The sequence below is a fragment of the Haliotis cracherodii genome, unplaced genomic scaffold (genome assembly GCF_022045235.1).
Source record: "Haliotis cracherodii isolate W230 unplaced genomic scaffold, xgHalCrac1.p SCAF_9, whole genome shotgun sequence".
Taxonomy (NCBI): Eukaryota; Metazoa; Mollusca; class Gastropoda; order Lepetellida; family Haliotidae; genus Haliotis; species Haliotis cracherodii.
In genome coordinates, this window is record NW_027266343.1 from 9,216,093 (window position 1) to 9,238,395 (window position 22,303).

At 39.1% G+C, this 22,303-nt stretch overlaps 2 protein-coding genes and 1 pseudogene across 3 annotated transcripts in view; 2 read left to right on the forward strand and 1 right to left on the reverse strand.

Moving 5' to 3' along the window:
* The window catches only part of LOC139452105 (nicotinamide/nicotinic acid mononucleotide adenylyltransferase 3-like), a 60,140-nt gene extending 45,271 nt beyond the window's left edge, over positions 1 to 14,869 (reverse strand). The window contains exons 1-3 of the mRNA XM_071233424.1: positions 14,743 to 14,869; positions 14,269 to 14,357; positions 13,599 to 13,666 (exon numbers count right to left, since the gene is read on the reverse strand). Of these exons, the coding sequence (XP_071089525.1) occupies positions 13,599 to 13,666; positions 14,269 to 14,357; positions 14,743 to 14,848 (263 nt within the window). The 5' untranslated portion in view covers positions 14,849 to 14,869. The remainder of the gene's footprint in view (positions 1 to 13,598; positions 13,667 to 14,268; positions 14,358 to 14,742) is intronic.
* LOC139452889 (E3 SUMO-protein ligase ZBED1-like) lies at positions 7,032 to 7,793 on the forward strand (annotated as a pseudogene).
* A 200-nt stretch (positions 14,870 to 15,069) lies between the features above and the next one.
* The window catches only part of LOC139452284 (nucleolar protein 14-like), a 36,519-nt gene continuing 29,285 nt past the window's right edge, over positions 15,070 to 22,303 (forward strand). For both annotated transcript variants that reach the window (XM_071233693.1, XM_071233692.1), the window contains exons 1-4: positions 15,070 to 15,159; positions 16,585 to 16,787; positions 19,424 to 19,558; positions 20,219 to 20,354. In XM_071233693.1, the coding sequence (XP_071089794.1) occupies positions 16,608 to 16,787; positions 19,424 to 19,558; positions 20,219 to 20,354 (451 nt within the window). In that variant the 5' untranslated portion in view covers positions 15,070 to 15,159; positions 16,585 to 16,607. The remainder of the gene's footprint in view (positions 15,160 to 16,584; positions 16,788 to 19,423; positions 19,559 to 20,218; positions 20,355 to 22,303) is intronic.

Below are 22,303 nucleotides of genomic sequence, written 5' to 3' on the forward strand. Positions count from 1 at the left end.
AGGGCATTATCATTTGCAGAAGCCCTCGGTCTTTTCGGTTAATGAAAGACCTCGGGCTTCTGCAAATGATAATGCCCTGAAAAAGAGCGTTACCCTTATACACTGTACTAGAGAATGGGCTTCCCACATTTCACCCATGTAGGGACTGAAACCTGGGCTGTGTGGCATAACAAACTGAAACATTAGCCACTTGGCTACCCTATAATGAGAGAAAGCAAACTTTAGAGTTGTTCAACACCATCTCTCCAGATTTTCACACATATGTTCCCCACCCCTGGCAACGTTCCATAGTTCCCCCTAAGCACATCATGGTGATGCAGAAACTCAATTATGTCTGCTTTGAGGTTTCCTTCACAAGGAAAGTAATCCTATTTGGTGTCCTTCTTTTCTGCTTCCATGAAGTGAGACTGACCTCCATCCCTGACATTCATCCAGTAATATCTTCTTCATCTCGACATTATCCTGGCAACTCATACTGGTAATGTCATTTTCTCAACACTGGGGCATACAATAACATCAACATCTAGCAAAAGGTTGCCTATTGCCTGTAAATTGCTATGGATAAGCCTTTGAACATGTTGAAGAAAGCCATTATTTTGATTTTCCCATGTGTTAGATCTTATCTAAACTACAAAATTTTCTGTGTTTGTAATAATTTTTCCAGTATTCGGGGGTTGGTGATTTTGCTGGAGACACATGCCATTTGAACAATCTAGACCGTTCATTCTTCTGTATCATTATCATTTGTAAAAAGATTTGTTAGGATAGCACTGTCCATGCCTTGAATCTGAGCCCATCTGAACCCATCTGAACAACTGCAAGTGCAAGTTAATCCCAACTTCTCCAAGGCTCAAATAGGTTTTGGGGTTTATGCATCATAACAAGACCTGTGAAGATCCGGGGTGGAATAGGTCTTCAGCAACCCATGCTTGCTGTAAAGAGCGACTATGCTTGTCGTAAGGGACGATTAAAGGGATAGGGTGGTCAGGCTCAATGACTTGGTTGATACAGGTGATTGTATCCCAATTGCCTGGTCCAAATAATCCAGTGACTGACATAATGAGCATTGATCCACAAAATTTGAACAACCAAGTCAGCGAGCCTGACCACCCGATCCCATTAGTCAACTATTACGACAAGAACATTCGCCTATTGCGGCAAGCATGGGTTGCTGAAGACCTTTTCTGACCTAAGTCTTCATGGACCGTCTGTGTACAAGTCAGAGTCTTGCTTTCATCAATCATGACAGAACGGAGGTGTCAGCTTTCTTTGCTTCCTCTACATGTATTTCAAGTACATAAACCTGATGAACAAAACAAACTTAAATAGTAAAGGTATATGATCAAAGTGCCACTTGGCAACTTGTGTATTTAATGAATTGAAAAACAATCAGATTCATCATTATAACTTGTGCAGAGTGCACGGTTGGCCAAGCGGTCTAAGGTGTTTCAATTCACCTTGCAGAGTTGCATCCCTTAGGCACGACAGGATCATCTTGGGTTTGTATCCCAGACTATCTGAATATGATAGCACTATACCCGTTTTTGTGGTTCATAAAAGTAGTTAAAGTCAATGATTTGTATCACTGCTGACATTCCTCCCACAGTCACAAGCGTGACATTTTGCAATTTCTACAGGAACAATACCTTCCTGAGTGACATCCCCATCAAGTGTTTGAGTGTATTCAGGCAACAAATCTCAAAGTGTGAATTTCTCCTTGCCAAATTATCGATTTTTCTCTCCTCCCTGATTGATTTTGACTACGTCCAGATTAGCTGGACATCGGTCAGCGACCAGACCCGGCATTCTATAATTAAGCTGCGTTCTTCACCACCGATATAATGGCGGTCATTTGTAGAAGCGTCCAATGAAGAACGATGTCCATTCCCACCAATTGTATTTCCATCAAGGCCACCTTGCCCCAACCCCACACCACCATGTTAACCAGTCTGCAGGAAAATAGATTATTATTGATTTACGTATTTCTGCTTACAAGTATGATCTATAACACGATGCCCACAATCGCCATCCCTGATACAACAAAGAACTGAATCTGATTAGCTCAGAAACCATTCAAACTAAAGTGATCCTGAGTCTTAAATTGTTAATTAGCGGTAGAAACTAACATTTTTGGTCCACTAGTCCTTATAATGATAATATATAGCAAAATCCTTGAAAATGGCTAATATCTAGTAGCCCTTATGATACCTTAACTATTGGGCAGATTGGCAAGGACTATAGGACTAGTGCCAATTTCTAACCCTGTGTCTCTATAAGAGTGTTGATCATAATCAAACATCATATTTCTAAGTCAACTCAACAGTGAGATGGGTTTTTTTTAACTTTTTCTGAGCTGAAACAGAATGAAAACCACCATTGCAACACACGCAGCAGGACAAGGCCGTTTGTCGCCCATTGGAAATGGGAATTGTTACAAACTGTAACACTGGTATGAAAGTTACCAGACATCTTCAGATGATTGACTACAACCCTCTTCTCTTGCAATCAAAGAACATGTATCAGTGTTAGAAATTCACACTAGTCCTGTAGTCCTTGCCAAACTGGCCAATAGTTAAGGTATCATAAGGAACTAGTGGAAATTTGCCATTTTTAAGGGTTTTGCTGTATGTTATCATTATAAGGACTAGAGGACTGTTATTTTCTACCCATGTTGTATTCCTGCATAAGTATGTCAAAAATCAGTGAAACGTCTCAAAAGAGAACATATATAAGAAACAAACACAGTCACGGTTTATTCTCCCTGCAGTGTTTATGTACGATAAACAACAACCAAGACTTGTTTATTTCTTATATGAGATATCAACATTATGTTCAGCCTCTGTTGTAGCATAAGCTCACAACAGCACATGACACATTAAGTGAGATGTGACACATTAAGTGAGATGTGACACTTTTTTGCATTTGTCACTTAGAGTTCATCATGTTCACATATATACATGATGCCTCTATTCCATCAGTCCGGCTACAGTTACATTCTGTTTTACCATCTGCACCAGGTAAATTAATCAGGCTGCACAACCAAAATACTGGCTGCACTAGATTATTATAAATTGAAACACTGTATTTTCAGATACTTTGAATATCAAATAAATTCAAAGAGAACAAAAACTTGAGAATGTGCTCCAGTATTTTATCTTGGGTAAATCTGCATATGGCTTTCCAGTAAACAACCTTAAAAAGAAGTTTCAAGTGTCTGTTTGATGTGATTGTTACCTCGCGTGAAACTTCCCACTATTCTAGTGGTAATTGTGAAGAATTAGTTCTGCAAGTTCACTGCATTCAGACCACCTCTCTATTCCAAACATTTCTTTTGTGTCCTGGATTCAAAAAGATTTGCAGCCAACTCTAAAAGAATTCATTTTTCCACTTACCCGCACTGGGTGCATCACGACTATAAAAGTTACCTGCACTAGCAATGTTTTACCCACACTGGTGCATCATGACAATAAAAGTTACCTGCACAAGCAATGTTTTACCTGCACTGGGTGAATCATGACAATTAAAGTTACCTGCACTTGCAATGTTTTACCCACACTGGGTGCATCATGACAATAAAAGTTACCTGTACAAGCAATGTTTTACCCACACTGGGTGCATCATGACAATAAAAGTTACCTGCACTAGCAATGTTTTACCTGCACTGGGTGCATCATGACAATAAAAGTTACCTGTACAAGCAATGTTTTACCTGCACTGGGTGCATCATGACAATAAAAGTTACCTGTACAAGCAATGTTTTACCCACACTGGGTGCATCATGACAATAAAAGTTACCTGCACTAGCAATGTTTTACCTGCACTGGGTGCATCATGACAATAAAAGTTACCTGTACAAGCAATGTTTTACCTGCACTGGGTGCATCATGACAATAAAAGTTACCAGCACTAGCAATGTTTTACGCACACTGGGTGCATCATGACAATAAAAGTTACCAGCACTAGCAATGTTTTACCCACACTGGGTGCATCATGACAATAAAAGTTACCTGCACAAGCAATGTTTTACCCCCACTGGGTGCATCATGACTATAAAAGTTACCAGCACTAGCAATGTTTTACCTGCACTGGGTGCATCATGACAATAAAAGTTACCTGTACAAGCAATGTTTTACCTGCACTGGGTGCATCATGACAATAAAAGTTACCTGCACTAGCAATGTTTTACCTGCACTGGGTGCATCATGACAATAAAAGTTACCTGTACAAGCAATGTTTTACCTGCACTGGGTGCATCATGACAATAAAAGTTACCAGCACTAGCAATGTTTTACGCACACTGGGTGCATCATGACAATAAAAGTTACCAGCACTAGCAATGTTTTACCCACACTGGGTGCATCATGACAATAAAAGTTACCTGCACAAGCAATGTTTTACCCCCACTGGGTGCATCATGACTATAAAAGTTACCAGCACTAGCAATGTTTTACCTGCACTGGGTGCATCATGACAATAAAAGTTACCTGCACTAGCAATGTTTTACCTGCACTGGGTGCATCATGACAATAAAAGTTACCTGCACTAGCAATGTTTTACCCACACTGGGTGCATCATGACTATAAAAGTTACCTGCACAAGCAATGTTTTACCTGCACTGGGTGCATCATGACTATAAAAGTTACCTGCACAAGCAATGTTTTACCCACACTGGGTGCATCATGACTATAAAAGTTACCTGCACAAGCAATGTTTTACCTGCACTGGGTGCATCATGACAATAAAGGTTACCTGCACTAGCAATGTTTTACCTGCACTGGGTGAATCATGACAATAAAAGTTACCTGCACTAGCAATGTTTTACCCACACTGGGTGCATCATGACAATAAAAGTTACCTGCACTAGCAATGTTTTACCCACACTGGGTGCATCATGACTATAAAAGTTACCTGCACTAGCAATGTTTTACCTGCACTGGGTGCATCATGACAATAAAAGTTACCTGCACTAGCAATGTTTTACCCACACTGGGTGCATCATGACTATAAAAGTTACCTGCACTAGCAATGTTTTACCCCCACTGGGTGCATCATGACTATAAAAGTTACCTGCACTAGCAATGTTTTACCTGCACTGGTGCAGCTTGGACAGCGTTAGAAATTCACACTAGTCCTGTAGTCCTTTCCAAACTGGCTAATAGTTAAGGTATCATAAGGACTAGTAGAAATTTGTCATTTTTAAGGGTTTTGCTATATCTTATCATTTTAAGGACTAGTAGACTACAAATGTTTGTTTCTACCCTGATGGATACAATGAAATCGATCCCTGCTTGAACGGCACAGCAGCCAGCTTTAGACAAAGAAATAATTTCAGTGTTGAGAATGTTTTTTATGTAAGTTATGGGCTGTGTCAGACCTCTTTCACCTACCCATGTAAATAGAGATCAGAAGATATACACAGGCATGCAAGCTGAAAAGGCGACAGTAGGCTTGGTAGGTAAATACAGCGATGTGATACTACTGGTGTTTGATATTTCCAAGTGTATTTGTTGTGGGCTGGGACGGATAACTCGGGTATCCTGGTCGGGTGGGTACTGAGTAGGACCCGGGTTAGTCAAGTGATATATTGTTTAATAACAAAAATTATCTAGAACTCTATGGTTACACTACAACACACTAATGTTCACATTTCTTTCTGACTATGCACCCATATATAATATTCCTTCTGATTTTTCATGTGGTTGAATAAAGATATAACTTAATTCAACTTTTGGTGTATGAATGACCAGATTGTTTAATACATGTATCTAAATATGATTGGCCAGGGCTATGCTAAAATTGTTCCTAATCAGTAGGGCTGGTGATTTAGATGGATCATCGTAATTATCATCGATGAAAGAAGGTTGTGACGATTATCGATATGAATATAATGCTATCGATAATGACATGTATTTTTTCGACAAATAAAAGTTTTTACTGCAACACATTTGACTTAGGCCTATTTGTTTTGCTGTCCTTGTAATTATCGCTAGATATAAACAGATTCAACCTTACATACAGTTTTCTCACCTTCGCTTTATGTTTAGTCGCAAATAATAATCAAATGTTTCAAAAAGTAAAAAGTTCTACTTTCAATCGAATGACAACGCCATTACGTGTTGTTAGTGGGTAATTACAAATTTTGTCACTGGCATCTAAATGCGGGAGTCAGGATTTTAGGAAATATGTATATTTTCGAAATAGTATGAAGTATCGTGATTAAAATAGGTTTCATAATATTTTATTTCTTAAAAAAGAATTTTTCCCATTCTATTTTATAAAATTTCAAATTTTATGTCTATTTGGTAACTACGTATTCTAGCCTGTTTCGTTTTTTTCCAATGATCATAGTTTTTGTTTTTTCCTGGTGTTCTCAACTCAGAGCCCACGTGAGGTCCATGTGGGGTTTGACATTTTTACGATATGGCAGCAAAAATTCATAATTTCCCCGGAAAGGTAAAAAGTGGTGTGGAACATTTTTGGTTTCCATCAAAACGAAACTGATAAAGAACTTGATAAATCACATGCCGTGTGCAGGCAGTGCTTTACTAAAGTAAAGTATACCGGCAATACTACTAATTTGCAAGTCCATATCGACAAGTATCATGGTTCAAAAACAGGTCAGAAATGGCAACCAACTATTCAACAGTGTATTTCCCCAAATGCTAGTGCAGTAAAATTGCCTATGCACAGCCCCAAAGCTGAATCCATTACAAATGCAACAGCTGAACATATCGTGCTCGACATGAGGCTGGTCTCCATTGTGGAGTCCCAGTCTTTCCGTAAGATTCTAAAGGCTTTGAAAACATCCGTTGCAGATTGGGGATTCGATCCCTTCACTATTGTCTCAGACAATGCAGCAAACGTTGTTAAGGCCATTGGCATGTTTGAAAACACAATGCACATTCCTTGCATCGCCCATACTTTGAACTTAGCTGCAAAGGCGGGTCTGAACGCAAATGCTAGTCTCAGCAAACTGCAATCTCGCTGCAGACACCTTGTTGGTTATTTCAAAAGAAGTCCGCTGGCCACAAATGTCTTACAGTGGGCTTGTTAAAGCTGTTAAATCGGCAATTTCAGCTAACTTGTCCAAACGTTACACCAAAGACAAACTCAGAGAAACACTTGTAGCGTCAACGCTGCTGGATCCACGTTACAATGGGATACCTTGTATCACTGAGGATGAAAAATCTGCAGCAGAGGATCAGCTACAAAGAGAAGTGACAGAAGTACATCGCAAGTTATCAGAAACACCAAAGCGTTTGAGCATAAAGCAGGAGAAAGCTGACTTAGCTGAGAGCGAACCAGCCCTTCCCGACTTGCCCCGATTGCCAGATTTTCCCAACGTACCAGATACTGCAGATAGTACAGATTCAAGCAAGTCTGGGGTGACAGTTGAGACTGAGCCACCCGTGAAAAGGATCAAGACTGAATCTGACAGCATAAAATCGAAGTCACTATGAGTTGACGACTGGTTCTCAGATGTCATTGTCACAGGAGTGGAGAAGGTTGCTGGAGATCATAATCAATGGGCAAGGGAGGAGATATGTAGGTTTCTGAAGGAATCCCGGCTATCCGGGGACATGTCTACCCTGAAATGGTGGAAGATGAAGGAAGTGGCATATCCAGAACTGGCAGTGCTAGCCAAGCGTTATCTCTCCATCCCTGCCACATCGGTCCCCAGTGATCGGGTTTTCAGCACCGCGGGACTTGTTGTTAATAAACAACGAAGCAGCTTGAAAACAGATAAGCTGATATTCTTGAACAAAAACCTTAAAAAGGTCTTTGATCAGTGATGATTTTCATGTTCAATACCAAATGAACTCATTACTATTTGTCGTATTTGAGGCAAGTGACCTTGCCAGATACAAATAAGCTTTCAAGTGTTAGCATTTTGATATTTAGCCGTACATTCACAAAAGTCAAAAACATGCAAAATGAATTGCTGTTCGGTATTTTATTTTTTTGCATTTACAAAATGAATTAATGTTAAATTTAATACTAGTTCTTTATATTTTATACATTTACAAAATGAATTGATATTACGCATTTTAAAGTTCATAGTTTGATTGTTTCTCAAATTTGGTGACTGACACCGATTGCCGATATTCCAACTGAACGTTTATAAAGTTATTTTAAAAGTGCATTCTTCGGGTTTTTTTATCTCATGACTTCAGACTATTAGACTTATCAATATATAGTAATCATGAGAAAGTTTCGTAACACATTAGTGCTGAGACGATCATAACTACATTATTACAAGGGTATACAAACTTACATCGTTATAATCGCACAATGTTTGTTTAATATCAGTCTGTAACCCAATCTGTGCCCCACCACAAAAACAATGACGTAGCACTCACCTGACCTATTACGTATCACACCTGTGAACCAAGTACAACCTACTACGTAGCACACACCTGTACACACCTGACATTCACAATGGCGGAATATTTGATGATTTTTTATCCGAAAAGTTTCGTGAATACTGTACATAAATGACAAACGACTATATCAGGTGAAATTACATTTAATTTTTAATTATTCTCACTTTATACAAATAATAATTGTCTTTGACGACATGAATCTTAAACTCAGATTGTTCATCGCTAAAAATGCGATGTAACGTGCGTATTGTTGAAACACTGAGTCTCCGGAGAAGTGAATTGCCATTTTTCTGTAATGTCATTTTACCAAAATAGAATTCTTCGATATTTATCGATTATTGATCGATATGTGACTACCGATAATCGATCTGAGTAATCCATATCGATAACCAGCCCTACCAATCAGACATTTTGAGACATCTCCTGAGACCTACAGTGGGTACCCGGGTAGGGTCGGGTAACAGGGGGATGGGTAGCCGGGTAGTAAATTTTGACTCGTCCCAGCCCTAATTTGTACACAAGCAAGTCAAACTCAATGTTAATTGGGTTATGGTGACCGCGTGTGCATATCTACACAAACAGAACTTATCTTGAGTTCTGGAACCTTAAGGAAAACGAAGCCGTGAGACCAGCATAATATGTCAAACAGCCAGCAAACTGATTGATTGGTGATGTATGAAAGGAGACTTATCCGTAGCGTCTGTGCAAGGATTGTGTCTAGTCTAGGTCAGGTTGCCATTCCATTGGTAATTAGCAAACTAAACAGTTTCCATGCAAAAACCTCACACTGTGTCAGACAAGAAAACGTACAACTTTATGGATAATAACGTCTAGTTTATTGCATATAGCAACGTATTGATGTAGATTCTTACACCGTTATCAAGCTTGATAATATAAAACTTAATAAACGGTGTAATAACCTACATCCAAAAGTCACTATATGCACTAAACCAGAACTTGTTGTCCAGAAGTTGTAGGTTTTCTTACTAACTTACCAATTTCTAGAATGCCAATCACGCAGTTACTGTGACAGACTGAAGTTGGTTGGTTTGTTGTTTAACACCGCACTCAGCAATATTCCAGCTATATGATGACGGTCTGTAAATAATCAAGTCTGGACAAGACAATCCAGTGACTGATATCATGAGCATCGATCCACGCAATTGGGATACGATGACATGCATCAACCAAGTCAGCGAGCCTGACCACCCGATCCTGTTAGTCGCCTCTTACGGCAAGCATGGGTTGCTGAAGACCTATTCTACCCAGGAACACGCTTATAACGAACTGGCGGATATAACGAACTTACTTTTTTGGTCCCGACTATTTGCTGTAGTTATGCTGTATATATATGCTTATAACGAACTACAGTTATAGCGAACTAAAATCAGTAGTCCCTTTGAGTTCGTTATAACCGTACTTTACTGTATTGAAGTTTGCCCCTTGGAATAGTTTTGGTCCATCTTCAAACTCAGTGAATGTCATTCATGAGCTTGATAACATATGTTATTGTTTGCCCCTCTGCTTTGATTGAGATTGATAACATTTTCTGAATCCCAGTTATTTATTTCAAGCACCACAGTGTGCTACAGGCATGTGAAGCAAGTTTATATTTACATTTTTCATGATTATCCTGAATACCTGTGTAAAAGAACATTTATCACTGACATCACATAAAACAGTTCATCAAAGGTGTGTCAGAAATTGGCACTAGTCTTGTAGTCTGCCAAACTGCCCAATAGTTAAGGTATCATAAGGACTAGTAGACATTTGCCATTTTAAAGGGTTTTGCTTTATGTTATCATTATAAGGACTAGTGGACTACAGTAAAACTGCTAGTTTCTACCACTGTCAATGATCTAAAAATATATATATATATATATATATATATATATATATATATATATATATATATATATATATATATATATATATATACGGGCCTGTTATTCTTCATGAGTAACCAATATTAGGACTATAAACAGTGAATTGACTGTTGGGAGATCACAATGTGTAAATTGTGTGTCATCAGCAGTCATGGAGTCAACTACAGATTTACTTGGCTGGGACTTCACCAACCACCATGATTGACTACTGAGGCGTAAAACAACACTCACTCTCTTCTCTTCTATTGTGAGTGAGTTTGACTTGCTTGAATCTGTCTATCAGGGTTATCCTGTTAGGGTCACAGATGACCAGGGTGTTCATGGGCCCAGGAACAAGGCCAAATTGGGATTCAAACCTACATGCTTAATCCACAGTGTCAGACCACTGAGCCCACTGTACCATCAAAATGCAACAAGTGCAGTGAATGGGCTTAGAACAGTATTTTACTTGTATGGTGGAGTCACTGGTGTGTCAGTTTGGTGTGAATATAAATCCTGAAGTGATGCAGGTTTCAGATGTTTACCACTTTGATGAGTGAGTGAGTATGGTTTTACGCCGCTTTTAGCAATATTCCTGCAATATCATGGCGGGGGACACCAGAAATGGTCCTCACACATTGTACCCATGTCGGGATTCGAACCCAGGTCATCGGCGTGACAAGCTAACGCTTTAACCACTAGGCTACCCGACCGCCCATCCACTTTGATGAAACCCACAAGCACAGGTATGGGGCTGATGAGCGTAGAATCATAATCAGGGCCATGCAACAACTGCAGGTGTCAGTACGTCATACTGGGGTAGTATTAGTTGTGGGACGATACACTGATGCATCGGTTGATCACAATTTTTTACTTCTTGAAACAAATATTGATCACATAAGTAAAATGCATTGATTCTTACCTGAAATGTAATTTTTAATACATGTTACACCAAACACTAATTAGTAGTAAAATTAGAAGTGAAAAACGTAAATATGTTCAGTCATTGTGCCGTACTTGACACTGCCAACTGTAAATCATTAGTGTGCCAGGTATTTGACAATCCTCTCTTTGAAAAAGATGGCTTCCACAGTTCATTCATTTTATCATTTAAATCTTTTATTTTGGGGGGGTATTTTACGCAAATATGCTGCTTATCTGTAACTCTGGAACAAAGTGTTAAGACCCACTACTAAATACACATATAACAAACTTCATTACAGAAACAAGGGGAATCTGAAGATGACAAATCCACACGGCCCCTACAATAGCAAAAGGCAATACTTCAACCTCTGGTTCATACATGCACCAAATTTGGATGAAAAATCTTTCAAGGTTTTCCAGTCATGCTCTGGAGACAAAATATGGACAGACAGACAGACCAGATGATGACCACATCCCCCCTGTATTATTGGCAGCAGGGATGAAAAGGGGTTGAGTAATTTAATGAGCTTTCAGTATGGTCAAAATGCAATGGTCAAATAAAGGTCAATATCAAAATATCACAAAATAAACAAAATATATATATATATTCAGCCCCACACTAACTTCACATGTGAGACATTTCATGACATTTTGTACACAAATGACTGAGGAATGGCCATAAATTGTTTTTTTAATATGACCATACTGAAAATCAGATTTGAACCTCTTGAACAAAGTAGGGTGTAATCCACGATGGGAAGAAATTTGTGAAAGTCAGCTTCATTAGTTTCTGAAGAAGATGTTTACGACTAATGGCGGTCAATAAATATATACCGTAATTCAACGTAATAAGCGCCCAGGGCGCACTCAAAATTAGAAATATTGGGCTCTTATTAGAATATAATTTTGGTGAAAAAAAACACAAGAGTTGAAAGATCGTAAATTTGTGGTTTAAGCTGACAGCCTGAAATGATACAGAAGAAAAGTCTGTGCGTATTATACACAACAGACATGTATTTCAAGAATTTTATTGCCCATAATTAAGGGTTCATATAACATACGAGTGCGTATAGTACACAAATAAATAAGTCTTGTGTACATTGATCAGTTGTAAGGGGTGCTGATTGGGAATGTTCACAAGCCAAAATATTAGCAAATTTCATCGTGGGCGCTTATTAGAGTCGGGCTCTTATTACATCGAATATGGTATACTTTCCAAATAAATTACTGCATTACACACTGATTACCAATGCAGGAGTAATGGGTCATAAAAGATATTTTCAAGAGGCACTGAGAAATGCAGTTGGTCAGCACTTTAAGTTTAAGACATACCAGTTCTTCTCTGAAAGGAGCGGCCACAGCTCCATCAACAGCCTTTGTTTCAGAACTTTTAAAGCATGTGTCTGATGGGTTCATATCAGGAAGTAGGCCTTTTGTTTAACCACAATGGGGGCGGTCGGGTAGCCTAGTGGTTAAAGCGTTCGCTCGTCACGACGAAGACCCGGGTTCGATTCACCACAAGGGCACAACGTAAAACCATACTCACTCACCCACTTTAACCACAATGCAGGGTTCACTCAAAGAACTTTTTTTACATGGGCCCTTTCTGTGAAAATTTCAAGCATTCCAGAGGTACGCCCGTACAGCACAATGTTAAAATGCCCCATTGTATTTGAAAATGTGGCCTTTTTTCAAATTTAGGGGCTAAAAGCACAAGGCCCCACCTTAGAATTATCCCTCATGACGGCAATAATGCGGTTGCTGTATTTATTCTTATGAGCAAATTGATGCTGAAATCTGGAACAAAACAGACTATTGTGAAACTGAGCATAACCAGGTGTTAGTAGATCAAGGTGAATGTCCATGACCTATGACACCTTGACGACAGGTGCTTGAAACCCACGTGAATGTGATTTGCCAGTGGTTAGTGATTTGTGAGTGGCATTGTGGGATAGTGAATCATCGTCAAAATATCAGAACGTAAAAGTAACATATTCCCTTCTCAAACAACATCTTACATGTCATTATTATTATGTACACAAACATAGCTGTTATTTTTATTGTTGTTTTGATAACTTTTTTCCAGGCTAATTTGCATAATGCATATAGCCTGTTTCTGCCATGTCAATTTGGACTGTTTTATTTTTGAATGTTGAAAGTGCCTACAAATTACCTCCTGTAAAGTATATTTTGTATTGAGCACTGAAATAAAACTATCAAATCCAGACTAGTTGTTTTGTATTTTCGTATTTACATCTACGTAATTCTTTGTGTCGATTATTAAATCAGGCAAAACAGGGTTTTTTCATTTCCATGAGTACTTTCATGCCTATATGCATGAAGACAGCAGATGACTAGAGTCTACCACCAACAAGACTAATCTTAACAAATGTTATCTGTATCACTATGGCAACCAGACACTCACCTGACCCATTCCAGGCTCTTCAACGCCAGTTTCAACATGGCGATCCTGTGTTTGGCAGACAGGAGGTCCTGAAGTCAAAGGTTTATACTGTTAAATACTGATAACAGAGTGATTATGCTTGTTTGGCCAGTCTCCAATCCCTGCCCAGACATTGATACCAGTACCACATATGGAAGTAAGATATTGTCTTTGTGTAAATAGTGAAATCACTAACTGCCAGATCATGTAGCTAGATTGCATCCTAAAATTACCTGACAAAGAACAAGAATTTTGAAATACTCAAACTTGAAATGACTGCAAATTGTCCCAATGAATAGAAAGATAATTCCTTTTCAAATTCAACAAAAAATGAATGAAAAGCTTTAAAAAAATCAAATCTAAAAAGTGATGTTTTCAATTCAAAGAAAGCAAACTTAAGGTTCACAAAGAACTGTGCATTCCACAGCTAAACAACATGAAAGGTTATCTTATAACACAACAAACACGGCAAATATGGCAACATATTACATATATTCAGAAAACTTTATTATCTGAAATCTATGTTGTTTTTTTCACAATTTAATACCAACTACCGAACATAAAATCTTTGAACACAGACAAAAAGGTTTGACAATAAAAAACTTAAAAGACATTTTACAGAAAATAGACTAAAGATTCATGTCCTGCTCACCTTCTTGCCATAGTTATCATTGACGGGAGATATGATACCCTCTACCACCGTGTATCGCCCTGTCCTCTGCAGGCTGTCTCGAGCTATCTCTGAAATGACAACAATCAACCAGTTTACTTGCCTGTGTGACTGACATTTATTATTGTATGTTTTTCAACGACACAACTAAATTATGTACATTTGCCTAAAAGTTATAAAATATCTTGTACCCTCTGTAATAAAAAAAGTAATAAACGTTATCACTTCTAGACATCATTAAATATCAAAATCTTCACGTTAAATAAACAAATTAGAAAAGGCATTTAATATATGATTGTTTGCAATAGTTGTCAAGTCATGGAAGTACCTACTTATGCCGTTATGTCAGACAATACGTAACTAATTATCTTAGGTCTTAAAATAATCATAACCAACAAAAATGTTACAGTGCGTTCCGGCCAATCTGATTTGTTTCCAAGCAAAACTAATAATTACCGAACATCCTGAGATGCATATTAGTAACGGGATTGAAAGACCCGCAGGATAACAACACCACCTTCGCCGCTGAGGCCATTCTGATACTGGTCGGACGCGGAAACATTTCTAGTAGACATTGAGCGAGCTATCGTAATGCATCACGTGACCCTACCGGTTGTTGATATTTATTAGCCTTATTCTCGTCAGTCTCAGATTGAAAAAAAATGTAATCATGCCATTATACATGTTATAACACACATTATGTATTGAGTCAAGTAAAAATATTTTGTTTGAGTATTTAGTGTAAATTAAGTTTGAAATCTCGTTCTGAACGAGAATAATGGCTGCGCCCATGAACATGTGCGAGTTTGGATTATATCGTCAATGATGCCATACTGCTAGTTGCTTATCCAAGACGTCTTCATAACACATTTGGTAATGTCAGTCTGGAGAATTGGTTGTAGTGTTTTTGTTAAGTGATGTCCAAAACATACAATGTACATTATGTGAAATATTGTTTCTTTTTCTTATGAGCTTGGACTGATAAGGTATCAGCACTACTGATGCTTTTCATAAATGATGAGTCTCAAGCTGTAGCTTGACTAGTTTGGATACATAGGTACCGTAGACATATCGTGGTGTGGGAAGAACTTAGATGTAGGACATGTACATGATTGTATCCTCGAATGCTCCATCCCGTTATCGACTCCAGGTTGCTTTATAAATCCCAGATAGCACGACAGTGGTAGGCCATGTAAACAACAAACAAACACGTACACATACAGGCAGTGTGTTGCGGGATGAGCAGATTTTGCATGGTCATGTGACTGTGACGAGGTGTATTACTTCACAAGTGATTCATGAAGATGTGTCCGTGTAGTTTTAGATATACCGAATTCGACGAAATATAAGCGACCGGCCGTTCAAATAGCGCCCATATATTGGCTAGTGAACAATCCCAATTAGCACCCCATCCAATTGATCAATGTACACAAGACTTATTTATTCATGTATAATACGCACTCGTGTGTTATATGCACCCTTAATTATGGGCAATTAAAATCTGGAAAAAAATATCTCTCGTATATATATATATATTAAAACATTTCAGGCTGTCAGCATGGTCAGCATATAAACCATGAAATTTACGATCTTTCAAATCTGTTTTTTTATCACTAAAATAATATTCTAATAAGAGACCACTATTTCTAATTTTGAGAGCGCTCTGAACGCTTATTACGCCGAATACGGTAGTTTGACTGCGAAAGGTCCAGAGTTTGATTCCCGGCTGTGCCATACCAAAAGACATTAAAAGATGGTAGTTGTTGTTACCCTGCCTGGTGCTTGGCATTAAGCGGCTAAAACAAGGACTGGTGGGCCTGGAGTCAGTACTGTGCCTGAGTGGAGTATCCATGTTAAATTGAGGCATGATATCTCAGTGGGCTGGCACTATAAAATTGGTATTATTCAGAACTGACAGAGTATGGTTTTACGCCGCTTTTAGCAATATTCCAGCAATATCACGGCGGGGACACCAGAAATGGGCTTCACATATTGTACCAATGTCGGGAATCGAACCCGGGTCTTCGGCGTGACGAGCGAACGCTTTAACCACTAGGCTACCCGACCGCCCCTTAGTCAGAACTACTACAAGCAGCCACGCGCATGCACACACGTTGCTTTATTAGTGCAATAATTTTGAGTGCGACATTATACCCCATTTCACCTCATACGTAGTTTCATATCCTGCAGTTTCATATCCTGCAGTTTCATATCCTGCAGTTTCATATCCTGCAGTTTCATATCCTGCAGTTTCATCATGTGGTTCATGTACACGATGTAGCAATTTTCTAATTTCAGTTACTTCACTGAAGTTTTTCAAAATGGCCAAGAAAAAGAGATTTATAGCTGATAAAGTGAGAAGTAAGAAGACAGATGGACAAAAGAAAACTAACCCATTTGAAGTGAAAGTAAATCGCCAAAAGCACCAAGTACTGGGAAGAAAAGTTGCTAAACATGACCGAGGCTTACCAGGTGTATCCCGGTCGAAGGCTAACAAAAGGGTAAGAAAGGCGAACATTAGTTTCTGCTGAGAGCAAGGTGAGTGAGGGAGTTTGGTTTTGATTAGCTCCACTTTGACCAGTATTTCAATTACCGTATTCGACGTAATAAGCGCCCCGCTCCAATAAGTGCCCATGGCGATATTTGCTAATATATTGGCTAGTGTACAATCCCAATTAGCACCCCTTCCAATTGATCAATGTACACAAGACGTATTTATTCTCGTATAATACGTATGTTATATGCACCCTTAATAATGGGAAATTAAATTCTGGAAAAATATATCTGTCGTATATAAACATTTTACGCTGTCAGCATAAACCACGAATCTTTCAACTCTGTTGTTTTTCACCAAAAGTATATTCTAATAAGAGCCCCCCATTTCTAATTTTGAGTGCGCCCTGGGCGCTTATTATGTCGAATACGGTATACTATGGCGTATCAGTTTGATGTGGGAGAAAAGCCTGAAGTGATACTTGTCTTTGGAATTTACCATTTTGGGCGGTGAGGATTCTGGGTTAGAGTGTCCTCAGCAACCTATATTTGTTGTGCGAGGAGACAAAATGGATTGAGTGATCACTCTGTAATTTGATCGATAGTGTATAATTGAACCCTGATGATTTGGATCATTGCTCATAATATCAATCACTGGGTTGTCTGGTTCAGTGTTGGTTATTTACAGTGTGCCGTCATGTGGCTGGAATATTGCAAAGTGTGACGTTAAATAATAATACACATTTGGCCCTTTTTGTCCGCATGAGAATCATGACATACTTGATTACATGTTGTACTGTACTGGTTGTCATGGTTGTCGGGGCACAGGTAGGGCTGGCTGTCGATATAGATTATTATAGAGATCGCTAATCGCTAACTAAATATCGATCAATTTTTGATAAATATCGAAGAAGTAACTTTAAGCAAATATGCAAGAAAGTCCCCAAAGAAATCAACATCTTTCACACCAATGGTAAGCAGTGACACATATATGCATTGACATATATTGAGATATTCTTCGGCAATAGACATGTCATTGACAATAACAATTCTGTTTCAGTAAATCTAATATTTATCTCATCACAATAGTTTATGTGAGATATTATCAATGACATCAATTTCATTTCAATAATCGTTAATATTTCTTCCCATTGACGACAATTCTGATTATCGACCTTTTAAGCCAGCCCTAGGCACGGAGGTTTTTTGTTTTTTTTGTGGTTTAATGCCACAATCAGCAATATTCCAGCTATATAATGGGTGTCTGTAAATAATCGAGTCTAGACAAGACAACCCAGTGATGGACATCATGAGCATCTATCCACACAATCGGGCTACAATGACATGCATCAACCAAGTCAGTGAGCCTGACCATCCTATCCTGTTAGTCGCCTCTTACGACAAGCATAGTCACCTTTGATGGCAAGCATGGGTTCATGAAGACCTATTCTACCCTGGATCTTCACGGGTCAGACTCAGGTGGACAAAGTGCCTATGATGCCACAATCTGGCAGGCAAAAAACATATGATCACAGACTGTGATTTGAGCAGCTGGTCCGAAGCCAAAGTCCAGTGGAAGCCTGTTGGGCTCATCTAATAACTGCCCATATGAATAATAATTATAACACTAAACATGATAAAATTACCAATGTTCAGGTTTGTAGACTCAAAGTGTTTGGCACAGACTGTGATCGGTAGCCTTGAGTCCAAGATTTGCCCTGTTTATGTTTCTCGGTATGTTTTCACCCTACCCATGCTCGTAGATTTCTTGTTTATTTGGTCTGTTTTGTTCCGGTTCATTGGTCATAAGTAGGTAACAAGTGGGTCTCCGATAAGATCTGGGTGAGAGTTAATAATCCACAAACCCATACTTGTCGTTAGGGGTGACTAACGCAATTGGGTGGTGAGGCTTGTTGACGGGATAAAAAAAAGACTGGTCATTTTGGAGTCAGAATACTGTGTTTGAGTGCGGTATCAGCGTTAGAAATTGGCATTAGTCCTATAGTCCTTGTCAATCTATCCAATAGTTAAGGTATCATAAGGATTAGTAGAAATTTGCCATTTTAATGGTTTTTCTTCATATTATCACTGTAAGGACTAGTGGACTATAACTCTTAGTTTCTACCCTTCGGTATCCATGTAAACTATGGCATGGTATCTCAGTAGGCTAGCACTGTATTACTGACATTAATTTGGCCTAGTACAAGCAGCCACACATACGCAAGCATGTACGTGAACACGTACATGCTTGTAACCGAAAAATCCTAAACACACCATTAAACCCCATTTTACCTCACCTCAAATAATAGGTCTTCAGCTGGTCTATGCTTGCCGTAAAAAGCGACTATGCTTGTCGTAAGAGGTGACTTGTCAGCCTCGTTGACTTGGTTGATGCATGTCATCGTATCCTGATTGCGTGGATCGATGCTCATGATGTCCATCACTGGATAGTCTGGTCCAGATTTGATCATTTACAGACTGCCATCAAAAAGCTGGAATATTGCAGAGTGTGCGTTAAACAACAACAAACAAACAAAAACAAAACTCCTCAAATATTGAAACATAAGCACCATGAATGTGAAAAGTCAAAGTCCATCGAAGGAAGGACTGTTTTCTCTGAACACCTGGTGCTGACTATTTTCAGCGCAAGGAGACACTGCTACAGGAATATGAACAACGATTCAAATCTAACAAGTTGGTGGATCGGCGGTTTGGGGAGAACGATACCAGCCTCAGTGTGGAGGACAAGATGTTGAAGAGATATGCCATAGAGAGAGAGGTAGGTAGATTATTTATTGTTGAATTTTTATTGGGTTTATGTTGTATTTATTGGAGCAGTTATGTCAAAACTCAGATTTAGAGTTTGCTACACACCTGGCCCCCCTGAGTCTCTGAAAATAGTGCAGATTTTGTATAAATTAAGTTCTTTGAATCATTTTGAAATGTACACTGGTAGAGGTTAGGGCTGGGATGATACACTAATTGTGTGATCCGATACGTATCACGATACATGCATGTGCTCTTATCTGTGATGCGTAAACGCCATTGTTCATAGACAGGATGGCCAAATACCTGGCCCACGGACGATTTTTAGTTGGCAGTGTCAAGTACGGTGCAATGGATGAATATATTTACGTTTTCACTACTCATTTTCACAAGTGATTAGTGTTTAGTGTGACATTTATGAAAGATTACATTTTTGGTAAGAATCAATGTTTTTTTGCTTATTGTGAGATTGTGATCCGATGATCCACCGATGCATCCGTCTATTATCCCATAACTGGTAGAGGTGATACGAAACTGTATCAAACTGGATGATTTTACAGATTTTCAGTATTTGTTTTTCTAATAGTTGAACCATGTTGAACATGAAAAAAAATGAAAAGAGGCTCCTTATCATGCTAAAGATTTTTATTATGTCCTGAATTTTGTTTTTCAGAAACACACAGGTGGAAATAAGTTTAACTTGAATGATGATGAAGAATTGACCCACTACGGTCAGTCACTGTCCGAGATTGAAAAGTTTGATGACCCAGAAATCAGTGATGAAGATGAGGATTCTGGGAAGATTGGAGGTACTTCCATCTTTTTTGTTTGTTTGTTTGTTGTTTACACTGCCATCTTGACACAGATTAAGAACATGTGGTCTAAGGTGCCACGATTCGCTGTGCAGAGTTGCATCCCTTGGGCACACCAGAAACCTATGATTGTGGGTTTGAATCCTGGTTCGCCCCAATAATGTTTTTAGGTTTGTCAGCACCATACCCGTGCTCGTGCGTTTCGGTGGTAAACGTCTGAGACCTGCATCACTTCGGGCTTTCCTCCCACATTAAGCTGACACACTGTTATATAACTGAAATACTGTTAAAATCAGAGTTAAACCCAACTCACTCACTCACTCACTGAATAAAAGAAGTTGCTATCTATGAAAAAGTGACATGTAGCTCCCTTTCAGTTCATATACATGGTGTATAAATCGGTGTATATCTTACAATTTTTAACAGAAAGATGTATTGCAAGTCAGCCCCCAGAAGTAGCTGTCTGTACTGTCTGGGATGAAAACTTGCAGATAGAAACTGAAATCATGACCCAAGACTGTCTGATATAGACACACTTGTGTTTGATTGCAAACAAGCTAAAGTAGGCGACATCAAGTCAGTGTTAAGCATCAAATAAAGCATTGAAATTCAAGAGATCGTTGTCGTAACCGTAATGTTAAAAGTGTGTCTTTTCATTTAAAGACTGATGCAGCGTTAAGCAGTACTCGCTCGCTCTCTCGATCACTCACTCACTCACTCACTCGAACACCCACCCACTCACTCACTCACTCACTCACTCACCCACCAACACACTCACTCACTCACTCACATAGCTGGAATACTGCCAAGTTCAAGTGACTTTAATGAAAGAAAGACATGCTCTGTTTATGACTCTGGGCAAGTACCCAGCTTTATATATTGCAAGTCAGCCCCCAGAAGTAGCTGTCTGTATTGTCAGGGATGAAAACTTGCAGATAGAAACTGAAATCATGACCCAAGACTGTCTGATATAGACACACTTGTGTTTGATTGCAAACAAGCTAAAGTAGGTGACATCAAGTCATTGTTAAGCATCAAATTAAGCATTGAAATTCAAGAGATCGTTGTCGTAACCATAAGGTTAAAAGTAGGTCTTTTCATTTCAAGACTGATGCAGCATTAAGCAGTACTCGCTCGCTCGATCACTCACTCACTCACTCACTCGAACACCCACCCACTCACTCACTCACTCGAACACCCACCCACCCACTCACTCACTCACTCACCCACCAACACACTCACTCACTCACTCACATAGCTGGAATACTGCCAAGTTCAAGTGACTTTAATGAAAGAAAGACATGCTCTGTTTATGACTCTGGGCAAGTACCCAGCTTTATATATTGCAAGTCAGCCCCCAGAAGTAGCTGTCTGTACTGTCAGGGATGAAAACTTGCAGATAGAAACTGAAATCATGACCCAAGACTGTCTGATATAGACACACTTGTGTTTGATTGCAAACAAACTAAAACATTTGAAACCAAGGCAACGTTATGCATCAAAATAGGCGTGAAAGTCAAGGGGTCGTTGCCCTAACAGTAATGTTAAAAGTGGGAGTATAGAATCTAGATAGTAGATTTATATTGAAGTTGAAGATAGCATTTTGCAATATATGTTTATACCACTTTACATCATCATGTAATGATGAAGGGGGGCACGGGTGACCCAGTCGTCTAAGGCGCCGCCATTCGCTGTGCAGAGTTGCGTCCCTTGGGCACGCCAGAAACCTATGATTGTGGGTTCGAATCCCGGTTCGCCCTGATTATGTTTCTAGGTTTGTCAGCACCATACCCGTGCTTGTGGGTTTCACCAAAGTGGTAAACGTCTGAGACCTGCATCACATCGGGCTTTCCTCCCACATCAAGCTTACACGCCGTGATATAACTGGAATACTGTTAAAAGCGGCGATAAATCCAACTCACTCACTCACTCACTCACTCACTCAC